At 44.2% G+C, this 15717-nt stretch overlaps 1 protein-coding gene across 8 annotated transcripts; it reads right to left on the bottom strand.

Moving 5' to 3' along the window:
* Positions 1-1110: 1110 nt before the first annotated feature.
* Positions 1111-15171, bottom strand: LOC310742370 (CD209 antigen-like protein 2). Of its 8 annotated transcripts, XM_083571782.1 has the most exons (11): positions 14779-15164; positions 13877-13937; positions 13712-13775; positions 11581-11614; positions 11423-11544; positions 9345-9464; positions 7598-7696; positions 6013-6099; positions 5126-5277; positions 3212-3318; positions 1111-1546 (listed from the first exon to the last, which is right to left on the bottom strand). In XM_083571782.1, the coding sequence occupies exons 3-11, from the start codon at positions 13737-13739 to the stop codon at positions 1378-1380; spliced, it is 918 nt and encodes a 305-aa protein (XP_083427908.1). In that variant the 5' UTR covers positions 13740-13775; positions 13877-13937; positions 14779-15164; the 3' UTR covers positions 1111-1377. The 8 variants fall into 8 exon arrangements, with proteins under 8 accessions (XP_083427908.1, XP_083427905.1, XP_083427909.1 ...); XM_083571779.1 differs by having other exon boundaries at positions 11423-11614; positions 15068-15171; XM_083571783.1 differs by lacking the exon at positions 11581-11614 and having other exon boundaries at positions 11423-11571; positions 13705-13775.
* Between the last annotated feature and the right edge of the window lie 546 nt (positions 15172-15717).

Genomic DNA, 15717 nt, shown 5'->3' with positions numbered 1-15717 from the left:
AAAGCCTTTTTAGTAGGAATAATGGGGACATAGGTCCCAAGAAAGCTGAGTAGTTTATTTATGTATGTGGCAACAGCAGCTAGAAGTTTATATGCACAGAAGTGGAAAGAGAAAAAATTACTAACTAAGGAAGAATGGCTTATGAAATGGATGGAATATGCTGAAATTGTGAAATTAACTGCCAAATTAAGAGGACATAATGACGAAGTGTTTAAGGAAGAATGGAGACCCTGGATGGGTTACCTTTCAAAATATCACCAATAGATGAAGTTGCGGGCAGGATTTAAAAATATAAGCAGTGGATTAATGAAAGATTTAACGGTAGCGGGGTTTAGAGAATAAAAATACATGTATTGTAAAGCAGCTAATGAAAAGGAGTCAAAAAATGAACATCAGGAAAGGATGGGAGGGAAGTCAGGAAGCAAATTTGTACGTTAAAAAATTGTATATGATGACCAATGCTTTAGAATATTGTTGGAGACTTAATAAAAATGATATAAAAAAGACGCAGCAGAGACTGTCATGCATCTGAGAAATATGATTTATTTGACACATATTAACACCAGGGTGTAGATGGAGGGAGTGCAAAGGTTATAGCATGCACATCTCAAGAGTGGCTTGTTCCCCACAGCAGTGCAGCATCAGACTGCAAGACAGCTCCTTGCCGCTGTCCCAGCCTGCCTTCAGCCAGCCTTCCAAGATGCTTCTGCCCTCCAGTCCCCATATGAAGTTCTGGCCCCTCCTTTCTCCTTCCCAAGAACCTTTGCTAAGCAGCCCCTTCCCTTCTCCAAATCTCTCAGTTTTAAAAGGGATACGTTTTTCCTATGTAGCATCATGCTCTCATCATGCTCTTGGCAACCCCTGCTGTGCACAGACCCAAGGGTGTTTCTTTGACATTTTGATGACTGCCGCTGTTTCATAATAGCTTGCACTCAACTAGCCTGGCCAGAACTTCAGGCCAGGCTAGTTTGCATAGGCTAAACCCAGGAATTTCTGTGTTTGGCACAGTTCAGGAGACCTGCTGCAGCCTGTGTTTCCCCCTCAATGTCCCCAATATTACCTGAATTCCACCATTTTATTAATTTTTAACATTCACTAACTCTAGACCTGTAACATTATACAAAATTAATTTATTGGAAGTACAGAAGCCAGTTAGGACTGAATTCTTCCATGCGGTCCAAGTCTTTGAGGTTGCAAAATAAGATCTCTTCTTCCAGTTCTGAGGAAGGAATACTGACAAGGTGCTTTTGATTGTTGACAGCAGAGGGTTGAGCTCTCCCATGCCCTGATTCCATAACCCGGACAGCTGACTTTTAAAAGCGGGGATGGATCCACTGTGGTCTGTTTTTAGCATAGAGCTCATGCAATCCAGTTTCATCAAGGGTTTAACGTGTACCACCTTTTATCAGGCATCTTCTTACATATCCATCTTTTTTGTCTATCACAGGGAATGTTTTCCCAGCATTTTTGGGGGGTAGAGCAATGTGCTTTTAGGATGGCGCAGCGTTTGTTATCTAAATCATGCGGCATACCTGCCTTCCAGTAACTGAAAACAAAAGGCAGCACCAGAAATAAGTGAATCAAAAGTAATGAATCCACATTGGATATTTACTTTATTTAGGGATGTTAAGGAAATGTTCAGCTCAGTTCTCTCACACTCCTGTTTTCTGTCTCAGGGTTGCCACCTACTCATAACTGCAATGCATAGATTTATTTTTTAATTTTTTTAAAAGATTCTGTCCACCAGCAGAAAATATATTATGGAGGAAGTTTCTTTTTGCCACTGTGAGCTGTCTCTCACAGTATACACCCCACGGTACATTATCTGATGCCTTTTTCACACTATATAATTTTATTGTATTTTATTTCTCACAGTTATACTGCAATTAGTGCAGAAGGCACCCCCCTACTAAAGAGCAGGTAATAAATTGTAGAATAAAACAAAACACCCCCATTTGATACACGAGAATTGGGTGGTGGATTGGGGGAGAGGCACTCATTTTGTTAAGCCTCATGGAAATTTAACTCTAGAGATGAATAGGGTGTCTCATTAAGGGAAAGCCACAGAACCACAACAAAACCCAATCGATTTTTTTCTTTTTTCTTAAAAAACCTCATGATAACAAACATTTTAATATATATTGTTTTGGGGGGGGGGATAGTTGGAGCAGAAAAATTAAACAAGACCTGAAAAGCAGATGAGAAGGCAGGTTGGAAAAACTGTTGCTTAAAATACTACTCTAGCAATGAAGCTCAGCAGTGGAGAGTCCCCCTCCTGTACCCAGGGTGCTTAGGCATGTGATCTGGCCCTGTAAGCCCAGTGCTGCTTTTGCGAGCGGTGCTGGGCTTGCAGGAAGGATGCCGTGAACTGTTACATCCTTCTCACGGTGCCCTCCAATTGGAGGGTGGCTGAGAAGGATGCAACAGGCCTGCGCCCTGGTCCCTGTGAGCCCAGCACTATGGACTTACTTGCAGGGTCCAGGGTGCATGCCTCCTTCTCAGTTGCCAACAGAAGGACGCAACAGGCCACAATGCCCTCCCTGAACAATGCCCTTCAGAAAAGCATCACTGAGCTTGCAGGGCCAGGGCCCATCCTGTTGTGTCCTTCTCAACTGCTCTCCAGCTGGAGGGCACTGAGAAGGACGCAACTGCTCATGATGAGGCAGGGTGCCACGGTGTGCCACCCCCAAAAAAATTGTGTCTGGGGTGACAATCCCCTCATCCTCCCTACACACTACACCACCGATGAACCTCATTTGGTGGAGCCAGAAAAAATGGATAGCAGAGCAACAACCAATGATAGACAGAGCCAACTAATCCTTCTTTTGTTCCCATTATCCTTTCTGTTGAGCTCTATGGTGGCAACATTGAGTCCAAGTAGGCATGGGGCTGACAGCCATTGCAACCCTCTGGACTGTTTGTAAATAAGGTGGTAATGACGGGTCCCCCATGGCTGGCTTGCTAAAGATGAGATAACAAAACTATCAAGACTTTTTAAATACTCAAGATCACTGCATGTCAACTTTTGATTAAAATGGACTAGAGATGGTTGTTTGCCTTCTGCTAAACTCCTATGGAGCTCAAAAAGAAACATAAAACCACAGCCTGTGTGAATTCCTGATGCAGGTAAAGCAGAACAAGTGTGCTCAGAGATGAATGCCTAACAAAGTTTCTACAATACAATAAGCAGAGAAATTTTGTTTACACTCACGTGGTTCCAACATTAATACCGTTATACCATTGCCATTTCCCATCCTTATAAGGGAGACCAATCCACGAGTCTTGATGTGCAGTATTGGTTTCTCTTTCTAGAAACTCCTGCAAAGAGCACAATCAGAAGGTCTTTCCTAGGAATGAGGAACCAGAATCCTCTTTCAAATCAATTTCAGATTACATATCTTTCTTAGGAGGAAAACAGGCTCTTCCAGTGGTGAAACAAACGTGAAATGTGCATGGGCAGGAGAATGTTTCATCACAGAAACAAGCTTGGTTTCTTTTCCCACCTACATGTACTCATTTGAATGTCTGATGAAAGGAATAATGGGGGGGGGGGGGGAACGACTCAAAACAAATGGTATCAATTAGTTAATGAAACCATCAGAGGTGAATTAATTCAGGTTGGGCACCTATGTACTTACAGTGGTACCTCGGGTTACATACGCTTCAGGTTACATACACTTCAGGTTACAGACTCCGCTAACCCAGAAATAGTACCTCGGGTTAAGAACTTTGCTTCAGGATGAGAACAGAAATTGTGCTCTGGCCCCATTAGCTAAAGTGGTGCTTCAGGTTAAGAACAGCTTCAGGTTAAGAACGGACCTCTAGAACAAATTAAGTACTTAACCCAAGGTACCACTGTATTAACATTCCCCCCCTCTCATTTCTCATACCAGGAGGTGTAAGGAAATTGACATTGTACTATGTCCAGTCTGCAACTCAAAACACATTCTAGCAAAGTGCCCAGCAATCTGATACTTTTAGCTTGGTTCATAAACTCTGCAGTAGGATTTTGATTATTTGAAGTATTGAAGGGAAGATTGCAGTAGAAAAACACAGGCTAAACTTCCCTTCCAAGCCAAGGCCTCACCTGGGATAGAGGTATTAACATGACAAAAGTTGTTGATGGCCCATCTAAAAGGAATCTTGGGCCTGGGCAGACAGAAGGTGGCCAAGGTGTGAAGTGACGGGAAAAGAAAGTCTTCAGTAAGGTGTGCTGGGAAGAATAAAGAAGAGAAGAAAGACTGGAATCTATCTTGGGTAGGCTGCCTGCAGTCTGGCTGGGAGATGCCTTTGACTCCAGGGCTGCACGGCTGTGGGATACAAACCCCTTTTGAAATGACTATGCTGTAGGATCTGGACTCCATGCAGACTGAAGGTGTAAATAGGCAAATAAATCATATTTCTTAAAGCTACGGCAGTCTCTGCCGTGTCTCAGTTCTCTAAAGGAACACAGACCCTGGGTGAGTGCTGGGAACCTACTGAGATCTTGCTGTTGAGGTTTGTGAGAAACATTTGAAGTGGACAATTAGTGAGTTGGCAAGAAGTTAAGCAAAAGTATGTGAGAAAGTCTGCTTGGAGATAGGGAAGCCTAGCAGCAGGCGATGCTTGGGTAAAAGTTTTCCCTTATAAGCAGCATGACACAGTAGTTTGGTGTTGGAGTTCAGAGGTTGACGTGTAGAGTTTGAATTGAGTCTGGGCATATAGTAACTTGTACAAAGCTGTGCTATACTCTGTATATAATAAAAGCAAATACAAATCAAGTTGCTGTTCAGCACATTATGTTCCTAAGTTGTCATCTTGGACTACACAGACTAAGCAGCCAGTAGCAGAGAGTTTTACTTGAGATCCATCAACACTTGCCACCGCTCGGCAGAGAGTGGGGGTGGCACCCAACTTTTGTAACACTATTTTAAAAAATAACTCCCCCCCCCCAAATCTCCAGAACTTTTTGATTATTGGAGCACAGTTTATATAATTTTGCCCCATGATTTTTTTCTGCTTGTGGAGGAAAGGAGTAGGAAGTAGTTGAGATGCTACAGAAGTTTCATAAGAACCCAAAATACATAAAACAATCAAATTGTGAAGGAATAGTCTTGGTGTTCATGTATTCCAGTGTTCTGCTCACCTCCTCTTCAAGACTTCCAATAGTAATCAGCATGGATTTTTCATCCTCACAAGCTGTTATTGCTTTGTGCCATGGCTTCGTTCTGTCTTCAAATAAATATAAGACTTCCTTGTACGGCACCCATTGCTGACGAAGCTTTTTGCTAATATCCTCTTTGAAACAAGCCGGGAATTTGCAGTGAAAAGAGAAGGGAGGGAAATAGGGAAATAAGAGAAGCCAAACTGAAGGTATCTCTCTCTTTCTGTTTACAAACAAACACACACACCCCCACACCCCCATTACGTACTCCTATTATAAGGTAAAGGTAAAGGGACCCCTGGCCATTTGGTCCAGTCGTGACCGACTCTGGGGTTGCGGCTCTCATCTCGCTTTATTGGCCGAGGGAGCCGGCGTACAGCTTCCGGGTCATGTGGCCAGCATGACTAAGCCGCTTCTGGAGAACCAGAGCAGCGCACGGAAACGCTGTTTACCTTCCCGCCAGAGTGGTACCTATTTATTTACTTGCACTTTGACGTGCTTTCAAACTGCTAGGTTGGCAGGAGCAGGGACCGAGCAACGGGAGCTCACCCCATCGCGGGGAATCGAACCGCCAACCTTCTGATCGGCAAGTCCTAGGCTCTGTGGTTTAGACCACAGCACCACTTGTGTCCCGCTCCTATTATAATCCATCATAATTTATTGAAACGACTGGATAGCCAACCCTCTAAAACGTTTGTCCGTATAATGAAAACATTTAGGCTCGTTTCATGGAGAAGTGTCTGTGAAGGGATTCCAACAGACTAGCACTGCCCTCTTGATCCAGCAGTTGAGCCACCATGGTGCTGAGAAATGGAAGGTGGAAGCAGATAACCATGATTCTCCAGCATCACCGTCTCAAAGAAACTTACCAATTTCATCTTCTATTTCAGTCACATTGATGATCAAGTCAACCAGTTTGTCTGCTAACTTCTGAGTTTCACGAAATATTTCAGCATCTAAAAGGTTTGAATAATTCAAGCCAGTGGGATCTCAAACATCCATCAATGCATATTAAAAGCCACTTTCCAAAAATCCAGTGAACGGTCACATTCTAGCATGGAAAGAAGAAGAAGAAGAAGCAGAACCCAAATATAGGACCCAGAAAGAACAGTCCTGATTTTCAGCGTCTGGCATCATCGAGGGGAAAGAGCAGGCTTAACCCAAATCATGTCCTCATGTGAATAAAATAAAAGCCTAAGCTTGTAGGTTCCATTTCTTATGGGACCTGCAGGTTCACTCCCTAGTTTTTCTTGAGTTTCACAGCAAAACCAATCACAAGTGATTTCATACCAAAACAGACAAGCATATAAAGAGTATGTATTATGTTTGAGTCTGATTTATCAGATCTAAACTACATCTTTTCAGCAAACGCAAGGTTCTCTGTTCTGGCTGAATACTATGAATGAAGGGATAGCATTTCCTGAAAGTAAGTAGTAGATGATAAAAGGGTGTTTAATTTTTCTTCCACCTACTGCAGTGCATCCAGTTCCCTGCATTTCCCCCCTCCCTGCTGAGAATAAGTTCTTATGGGAGAAGCAGCCTCATATAACCAACATGAAGTATAATTAATGCATGAAGGGGTTAACACCATAGAATAAGCTGTCCTGCCAGGCTTAGCTAGGTCACTTTCCCTCACCTTGGGATGAAGCTAATCAAGGCCTTTGTTTACTTTCAGTCTACCCAAGAAGCTCAGCATGTGAAGAGTTTTTGAGCTGGTTGTTGCAGCCCAGACCGCAGGGCTCTTACAAGTCATTCTTGTGTTCTTATACCAATAATTTAGGAACTTCCACTACTGTAACTTAAGCCAAGTTTACTGCCTGTGTTTTCTGGCTGATGTATGGAAAAGCACATGAACCCAGAGGTGAAGCAACCTGCTCCGGTACTCGGAGAAGCGCTCGTCCCGGGGTGTGTGGCGTGTATCCCTAGGGTCATGGCGCACGTCCCAGGGGGCATGGCACGCCACCCGCGGAGGCGTGGCGTGCATCCTTGGGGGTGACTGGCGCGTCATGGGGATTGCCGCCAATCGGGGGTCAGCATTTTGTCACCCCCTTTTGGAATGGCACCCAGGGCGAGCCGCCTCCCCCCCAACCTCGGAATGCCTCTGCATGAACCTGACCTTTGAGGAGTCTGTAAGTAAATCAATTTTTAACTTACCAAATGTTGGGTCTTTTTCTATGCTAGGAGAAGACATGAAGTTTGGAAGGGCATATTTTAAAAGCCTCAGAGCCTATCTTTCCATGCTTTACTCTGCTGCATATTTTGTGGTTTTAAATCTCCGCTGGGGTTCTCTCACCAAAGTGTCGTTGCCCCAAACCTGGATCTTTGCATCCAGGGAATTCTCCTTTTTAAACCTTTTTTTCCTTGTCACAAACAGTTTTGCTGTGGTGTGATATCCCTGGGTTGGGCAGGGGGGAGGCGTGGTCTTGAATGCACAGACTGAAACCCATTGCTTACCATTCTTGCCTTTGAGAGAGGGTTCCTTTTTTATCATAAAATCCTTAATGTTCTTAAATGCTTTTACTACAGCAGATGACTTTCCTGATCCCTGAATATCTAGAAATGAGTTAAGAATAAAAGAAATTGTATTCTAACACACTTGTCTGGGCATGGCTGAACCCCCACTTTGGAATTTCTGAGTCTGGTTTTGAATCAAGGCTCCCCATGCCTTAGCTATGGAACCTGCTTTCCTTGTAGGGAAGTCATATTTTCTGGCATGAAATCTATGCTTTTGTATACTGCATGAACTGCTTTCCCCAACCCTGCCTACTAAATCCATTGTGTCCTACCTAGAATGCGGTTCTGCAAGCATCATGGGCACATTGGGTAATGACATAATAACTGACGAGGGATGTGATGTACCTGCATTTTTAGGAGACACTGCCAGCACAGGCAAAGCCACTTTATCCCCTCCATACATAGCGGGGTGTGTGTGTGTGTAAAATGGGATCTGACCAGTGGACTAGATTCTTATTTCCCACACACCCACTGTGGGCCAACTTTGACAGGTGGATGGGATCACTCACCTGTCACTCACCTTACATCATTATGACATCAGGTGGCAACTTCAACAGGGCTTGTTCTTAGCACCAATCAACTGATTGGTGTTTAGAGCAAATACATTTGATTGTGTTTTGTTAACACCAATCAGCTGATAAGATATGGATTCCCATGGGGCATGCAAATAGACATTTTTCCTCTGTAGACTGATAGAGGAAAGAGGTCTGATGGTGAGTTTATTAAAACTCACAAAGCACTTTCTAAAGCATGGGTCAGCAAACTAAGGCCTGTGGCCTGGATTAGGCCCAACTGCCCTCTGGATCCGGCCCGTGGACGGTCCTGGAATCACCGCTTGGATCGGCATGATCGTATAGGCTAAGCCATTTTTTGCAAAAAAAGTTGGGCACCATTCCCCCCCCCCACACCGCGGTGGCACCCCCTCTCCCCCTTCCTCCTCCTGGCTTCTCCCTGCCCTGCGGAGGAAGGGAGCTGGGCTTTGACTGGTGCCAGCCAATCCGAAGCTTCGCCGCGCGTGCGCTGAGGCGCGGCCCAGACTCGCCACCCACCCCCTGGCGCCTCTGTCCATGGCCACGCTATGCGCATAGTGATGGGTGCATCTTGGGACTTCAACTGGAGCTTGGCACACCTGCTGGCCCTGCACCTGGTGCCCAGGAAAGCTGGCCCGGAAAGGAGAGGCGACGCCACTGCTGCTGGCTCCCAACCTCAGGCAGAACAGTGGAGGAGGTAGGAAAGCAGGGGGAGAGAGGGGGAAAGAGAGAAGCCCCCCTCCACCGCTTGGGTGTGCATGCGTGCGCACACAGTCTGGCCTGCCACAAGGTCTGAGGGGTGGTGAATCAGCCCCCTCCTAAAAAGGTTTGCTGACCCCTGTTCTAAAGGCTGTGTCTTCAAAGAGGCTCAGCTGATTTGTTCTGTCAGTGAGCCTTGCTCACCAAGGAAAAATTCACAGCACACTTTAAGCTCCCAGCGTTGCTAGGTAGCCATGTCTTTACCTGCCCAATTGATTGACTGGATGAATATACTTGTAGGCTGCTTTCCCACAATGAGCTGTGCCCACAGCAGGTGCCGGGTAGGTCAGCGTTGTTTCAGGGAAATGGCTTAACTGAGGCGCACTCTGTTTGAAAGTCTACATCACACTGAAGTGAAACCAGCCCAGAGGATTTAATGGGTTTTCTTTGCTACTTACACAAAATAGTTGTCCCGAGTGCGGCAAAAAATAGGATCAGGCACAGCGTTACTGCAGTAAATATACCAATGGAAGATGGAAACAAGTCTCGTATATTATGCAAAAAAGCAGCTAGCTTTCCTTGAAGGACAAAAAGAAAGAAAACTCTGCATTAACCACCATGAGCCAACATCCTACTATTATCCCAGTAAGGGGGGGTTGGGATAGAGCTGTTTTTACAATACTTGCTTATACACACAGAGATATTTGCATATATACAAGAAATGTGTTTTAAAGCATAACCCGCATTGAATAAACCTATAAATCATTAGCGGTGTTTTCAAAACATATAATAGGCTGCCATAAGTCCATAATTTCCTGAACATATTTGGGATTTGTCCGTCGAAAACCTGGGCGTATGGCAGCCCATATCAGAAATGTTATTTTTTTGGTGAATTTCCTAAAACTTTGGCAAAAATAAAAATAAAAATAATGGCAGCCCTGACATATAAGATATTTATCCTAAAGAATCTATACTTGTCAAGACCCATTGTTTTCTGGTTTCACCCCTCACAAGGTCCTCAGGATGAGCAAGCCATGGACAGTTTGTGAGGAGAACCTGAGCTTACAGGGTTAAACAGCTCAGAGTGTACGCCCTGCCTACAAATTGGGAGGAGGGGGGAGACACGTCATATCCGAGAGTCTCCAGCCTTTGTTTTTTTCTCTCTACTTTCGCTTTTGAGGAGAGAGGACGTGTTTTCACGATGCTGTTCGCTGTGATAGACAATGGATAGTCTGCTGTAAATAAAAACTGCTTCTAGCTGCTAAGATCCTGAGTGGATTTTATTTAAGCACACTGAAGAACGCATTGGAGCTTGCAGCTTTCTCTGGCCGCTGTGCTTATCTCTGCGTTTGCTCAGAGCCTTTGGAATGTGGCCTTTGAAGTCTGGAGGCCCAGCAGAACTGCGCAACCGAAGCGGGCTGGACGCCAAGGCTTATCTGAGCAATAAACATTCTTCTGATTTTTTTCTCTCCTGTCAACTGCCAGGGCCAGTGAATGATGGAATCTCTCTTACCTGCCATTGAGATTCCCTGTTTAAATGGTTAGATATGCTGTTGAAATGCTTCTGGGAGATGATATATAATGAGATGAAAAAAATGTTGAAATATGCATTCATAAAGAAACCAGAAGCATTTTTACTGGGCATTGTGGGGAGTGATATAAATAGAAAGGAATGTAAGCTCTTTTTATATGCAATAACAGCAGCAAGAATATTACTGGCCCAAAAATGGAAGCAAGAAGAATTACCGACGATTGAAGAATGGAGAATGAAGTTAATGGACTATGCAGAACTAGATAAACTAACAGGAAGGATTCGAAACCGGCAGGACCATAAATTCACGGAAGACTGGAGTAAATTTACGGACTACTTGAAAAGTATTTGTGAAGATCAGATGACGTTTGTAGGTTTGCAAGAAGTTTTGTGAGGAGTATTATTGGAAGTATTGCAAAAATGGAGAAGGGGGAGGATGATTTGTTAAGAGACATAAAGGCAGTATAAAGTGAAGAAATGCATAAGAAGTGGTTAAAATAGTGGATCATCAGAGGTGCTGATGGAAGTCTAAAAAGATTGTATAAGTGATAAGTTTTGTGGTACATTTTATAATTTATATGTTAAAATTAATATATATATATATATATATATATATATATACACACACACACACACACACACACACACACACACATATATATATATATATATATATATATATATATGGTTAGATATGCTGAATCTTGTGAAGCCTTTTCCACGTATGTTAGCACAGTGTGGATCAGGAGAGAACACAGGCAGAAACTTGAGACTTCTCACCATCACTGTCATAGCCAGAAGCTGATGACTGACTCAAACCCTCAACCTCTGCTGTTTGTTGAGCTAAGTGAACCTGTTTGGCTGGCAAAGCATTGCAGGCTTTTCTCCAGCCCTCCCCACCACGACTGGTCACAGAGGCCTCCTGTTACTCTTCCATCTTCCCCTTCAAGTATGTTCCTCCTCTATGCTATGAACAACTTCTCTGTGTGCTGCATGCATACATACCCCTTGCAGGGGCCTGTTTTCTTCTTCTTTTTAGTCTTGTTCTGGATGCCACACTGGATCTGGATGACACATTCGATCTGGAAGCCACATTGGATCTGGATGACACATTAGATCTGGAAGCCACATTGGATCTGGATGACACATTAGATCTAGAAGCCGCATTCGATCTAGAAGCCACACTGGTTCTTGAAGCTGCATTGTGGGGTTGGGTCACATAATATGTAATTTATTAGAACATCAGCTAAAACTTGCAACAACGGCACAGAGAAGCCATTGTGTGCTAGCAGCTAAATCCCAGTAGGGTAAATTCTTGAAAAACTTGTAGCTCAGGAACGATGATCCTGCAGAAATTCAGTTTTCAGCTCAGCTCTAGCAGGGGGGCCTTTCGGGACACAGTAAAATGCAGCCAGAAACCTAGAATAAATCCTATACTTGGAGAGAGGTTAAAAAAACCAAAACAACCCAGCATAGCCCCACAGATTACAGACCTAATTAGTGGAAAAAGCAGCTCATGATGGAAAAAATGTAGGCTTCATTCTCTGCTCAACCTCAATTCAGGCTTCAATTTCAGTTTCAAAAGTACTACATATAAGCTAAAAGGTAAAGGTGAAGGTACCCCTGCCCGTACGGGCCAGTCGTGTCCAACTCTAAGGTTGTGCGCCCATCTCACTTAAGAGGCTGGGGGCCAGCGCTGTCCGGAGACACTTCTGGGTCACGTGGCCAGCGTGACGAAGCTGCTCTGGCGAGCCTGCACCAGCGCAGCACGCGGAAACGCAGTTTACCTTCTCGCTATAAAGCGGTACCTATTTATCGACTTGCACTTAAGGGTGCTTTCGAACTGCTAGGTGGGCAGGACCTGGGACCGTACGACGGGAGCTCACCCCGCCGCGAGGATTCGAACCACTGACCATACGATCGGCAAGTCCTAGGTGCTGAGGTTTTACCCACAGCGCCACCCGCGTCCCCTACATATAAGCTAGGAGTTACTAATTTCAGCATTCATTTCAGTTTAAAGCAAACTCAACTCAAACTAGTTCAGGTAATGAAAATCCCCTCAGGTCCAAATTATAACCCCACCATGTTTACAACAATAAATGAGACTGGTCATTTATTGTAGTAACACAAGGGGTGGAATGAACGAATTGCGGTTCCCATATTTAGGAAGGTGACAAGACTGACCTAGCAAATTATAGACCGATTTCCCCATTGTTACCAGTGAGCAAACTGTATTCACGGTACCTATTGTCAAGAAAGAAGCATTGAATTAAAGGAAGCAAATATATTGCCCCAGGAGTAAATAGAATTTCAAGAAGGAAATTCAGTAGTTGATCATTCTTTTTTAATAACTCAGTTGATTCCCCAGTATGGCAGAGTAAAGAAATGCTCCTTGTATTCTGCATTTGTTTATTCGAAGACTGCTTTTGGTCTGGTTAGTAGGGTAAATTTGTGGGATGAATTGTCTCAAGCAAGTATTGATGTCAGATTATGGCATCGTACCCAAAAAGATTCAAGTAGAACATTCTGGAGAATAGGGCAGCATAGCACATACAGTTAAATTATTAAATTATAGCAGCATTAGCGAAGGATGACAATTGGAAACTAAATTTGTGGAAAGATGGAGTTTATTCATTATGCATGGAAATAAACTACTGTATACAGTAATACCTTGGTTCTTGGACTTAATCCTTTCCGGAGGTCCATTCGACTCCCGAAACCATTCGAAAATCAAGGCACGGCTTCCGTTTGGCTGCAGGAGCTTCCTGCACTCAAGCACAAGTAATATCAGACGTTCGGTTTCCGAAAAATGTTCGCAAACCGGAACATCCAGGTTTGCGGCGCTCGGGAGTTGATTTGTTTGGCAACTAAGCCATTCGAGAACCAGGGTATTACTGTATTCTGGAAAGTGGTTTGTCTGTTTGTCATTTTTTTAACATCCTCTTGAGACATCAGCCGTCCAGAGCGGCTGGCTGGGGCAACTCAGTCAGATGGGCAGGGTACAAATAATTAAATTAACATCATCACAACCACCAAACTCAGCATGAGGTGGCGGCACATTTTGTTGACGTTTGGATGCCAGGCACCATCTTGAAATATTGTTTCCACACTTGGCACAGGAGTTCCTAAGGTGGCGGCAGTGGTCCTCATCACCATTTAGATACCAGACACTATTTTGAATCAAGAGTGCAGATTGAAACATAACTTTGGCCTGACCTCCTCACCCAATTTTCCACATGATGGAAATCTGTCTTTCTGAATTGCACTGAAGAGGAAATATTAGAAACAACTTACGTTCTGCGAATGTTAAGCCTCCCGCCATTTTAACTGCTCATTTGAATTGGCACCTTATGTCATCCTGTGTTCAGAACCATATAATGAAGTAGACAGTTAGCACAATTTCCAGCAAATAATTTAGCAGTCAAAAACCAGTCAAAATAGCAGGCTGCAGAAACTTACCTTCCTTTGTTGACAGGACCATCTTATCTCATTTTGAGTGGTGTTTCATCTTGGAGTCCTTCTATATAACTATGAAATGAAGTGGACAATTAAAATAATATCTCAAGACCTACCTATTTCAGTTATTAATTTATAAGATCTTTTATCTGTCCTTTACCCACATGGTTCCGGGGCAGGTTACAAAGACAGAATATATAAAATTATAAATTGCAGATAAAACTATTCTAATATAAAGCAAATAAAACCATTCAGACCAAAACAGAACAAAAGAGGTGGGTCTCTCAAGACACATCAGTTGTCAAAGGGCAGGTAATGAAGTGTGCCAGGAGAGGCTGGTGCAGCAACTGTACTCTCATTCTGTCAATTCGATGGTCAACTGCAGATGCAAGTCAGATAGACCCAAGAGATGCTTCAGCAGCCAGAGGATAAAAACACAAGGGGCAGCTCCAAGCAGCGAGGGATCAAGGGTGAAGAAGAAGTAAGAACTAGGCTATTGGCAAGTCTTGCCACAGTGGATTAGGATACAGTTATGGGAGGAAAGAGAAGGGACGTGGGTGGCACTGTGGGTTAAACCACAGAACCTAGGACTTGCCGATCAGAAGGTCGGTGGTTCGAATCCCCGCGACGGGGTGAGCTCCCGTTGCTCGGTCCCTGCTCCTGCCAACCTAGCAGTTCGAAAGCACGTCAAAGTGCAAGTAGATAAATAGGTACCGCTCTGGCGGGAAGGTAAACAGCGTTTCCGTGCGCTGCTCTGGTTCGCCAGAAGCGGCTTAGTTATGCTGGCCACATGACCCGGAAGCTGTATGCCAGATACCATGGCCAATAAAGCGAGATGAGCGCTGCAACCCCAGAGTCGGTCATGACTGGATCTAATGGTCAGGGGTCCCTTTACCTTTACTTACTGTAAATAAGGGCTTGTATCCAGCCAACTTTTACTCGGAGCAGATCCAGTGGAACTAATGATCACAAGAAACTTAAGCCCATTAACTTTAGTGGGACTACTCTCAGCAAATGTTAGTGGACTACAAGTTTTTTATACTGGGCATATCTTTTAAAGTGGCATTGATAGAAAGCGGAGGGCAGCCCTGGCACAGAAGCTCTTGAACCTCGTCTGATACTTTCAATTCAAGAACAGTCATAAAGGATCCGGGCAAACATTAAGTGCCAATACATTTGAGTAATGTTCCCCACCCAGCAGTGCCCTGTATGGATACCGTGGTGCCTTAGTCAGTTTTTATTCTCTCTGCCTCTGTTTGTTCCTGCAGTTGTTCCTTCCTTCAGTAGCTCAACCACCTACCCCTTTGATGCAGAACATTCCAGAACTCTTCCCATTCAGGTTCTACTGTTGCCTGATTGGCTGACTGCCATGCCAAATCAGCATTCAACATAGTGCATAAGCCCAGGAAAACATTTCACAGAATTTTTTAATGGACTCGTTCATTATGTAGATATAGATATACTGGATTTAGAGAGCAGTAGCTGTGTGAGGCAGACACAACATTAAGGAGGACTGAATAGCACCTGCAGTCCCAGATATCTCGTTTCCTGCACCAGGCAGAGCAGGGGCAATTGCCAAGCAATGGCATTTACAGTTAGTGAGAGGAGACTGTCAAGGAACTGTCAGGCGAGCACAGGTCATCCACAGGGCAGGAAAGAACACGAGGCAAGAAATGCAACCAGCTTTTATTCATAGAAAGTAACATCATAGCAGAGTTCTTCTGGCTCGACTTAATTCAGCTGGAGATATTGCTGAAACTGACCACTGACCCCGCTGTGATGGCCTGGGATTCGGACTCAGACTCGGAACCAGAGGAGACCCAGTCTGCACCGGATCCTTTGCC

The sequence above is a fragment of the Podarcis filfolensis genome, assembly GCF_964270895.1.
Source record: "Podarcis filfolensis genome assembly, chromosome: 9".
NCBI classification, from domain to species: domain Eukaryota; kingdom Metazoa; phylum Chordata; class Lepidosauria; order Squamata; family Lacertidae; genus Podarcis; species Podarcis filfolensis.
This window is presented reverse-complemented; position numbering and strand designations above follow the sequence as displayed.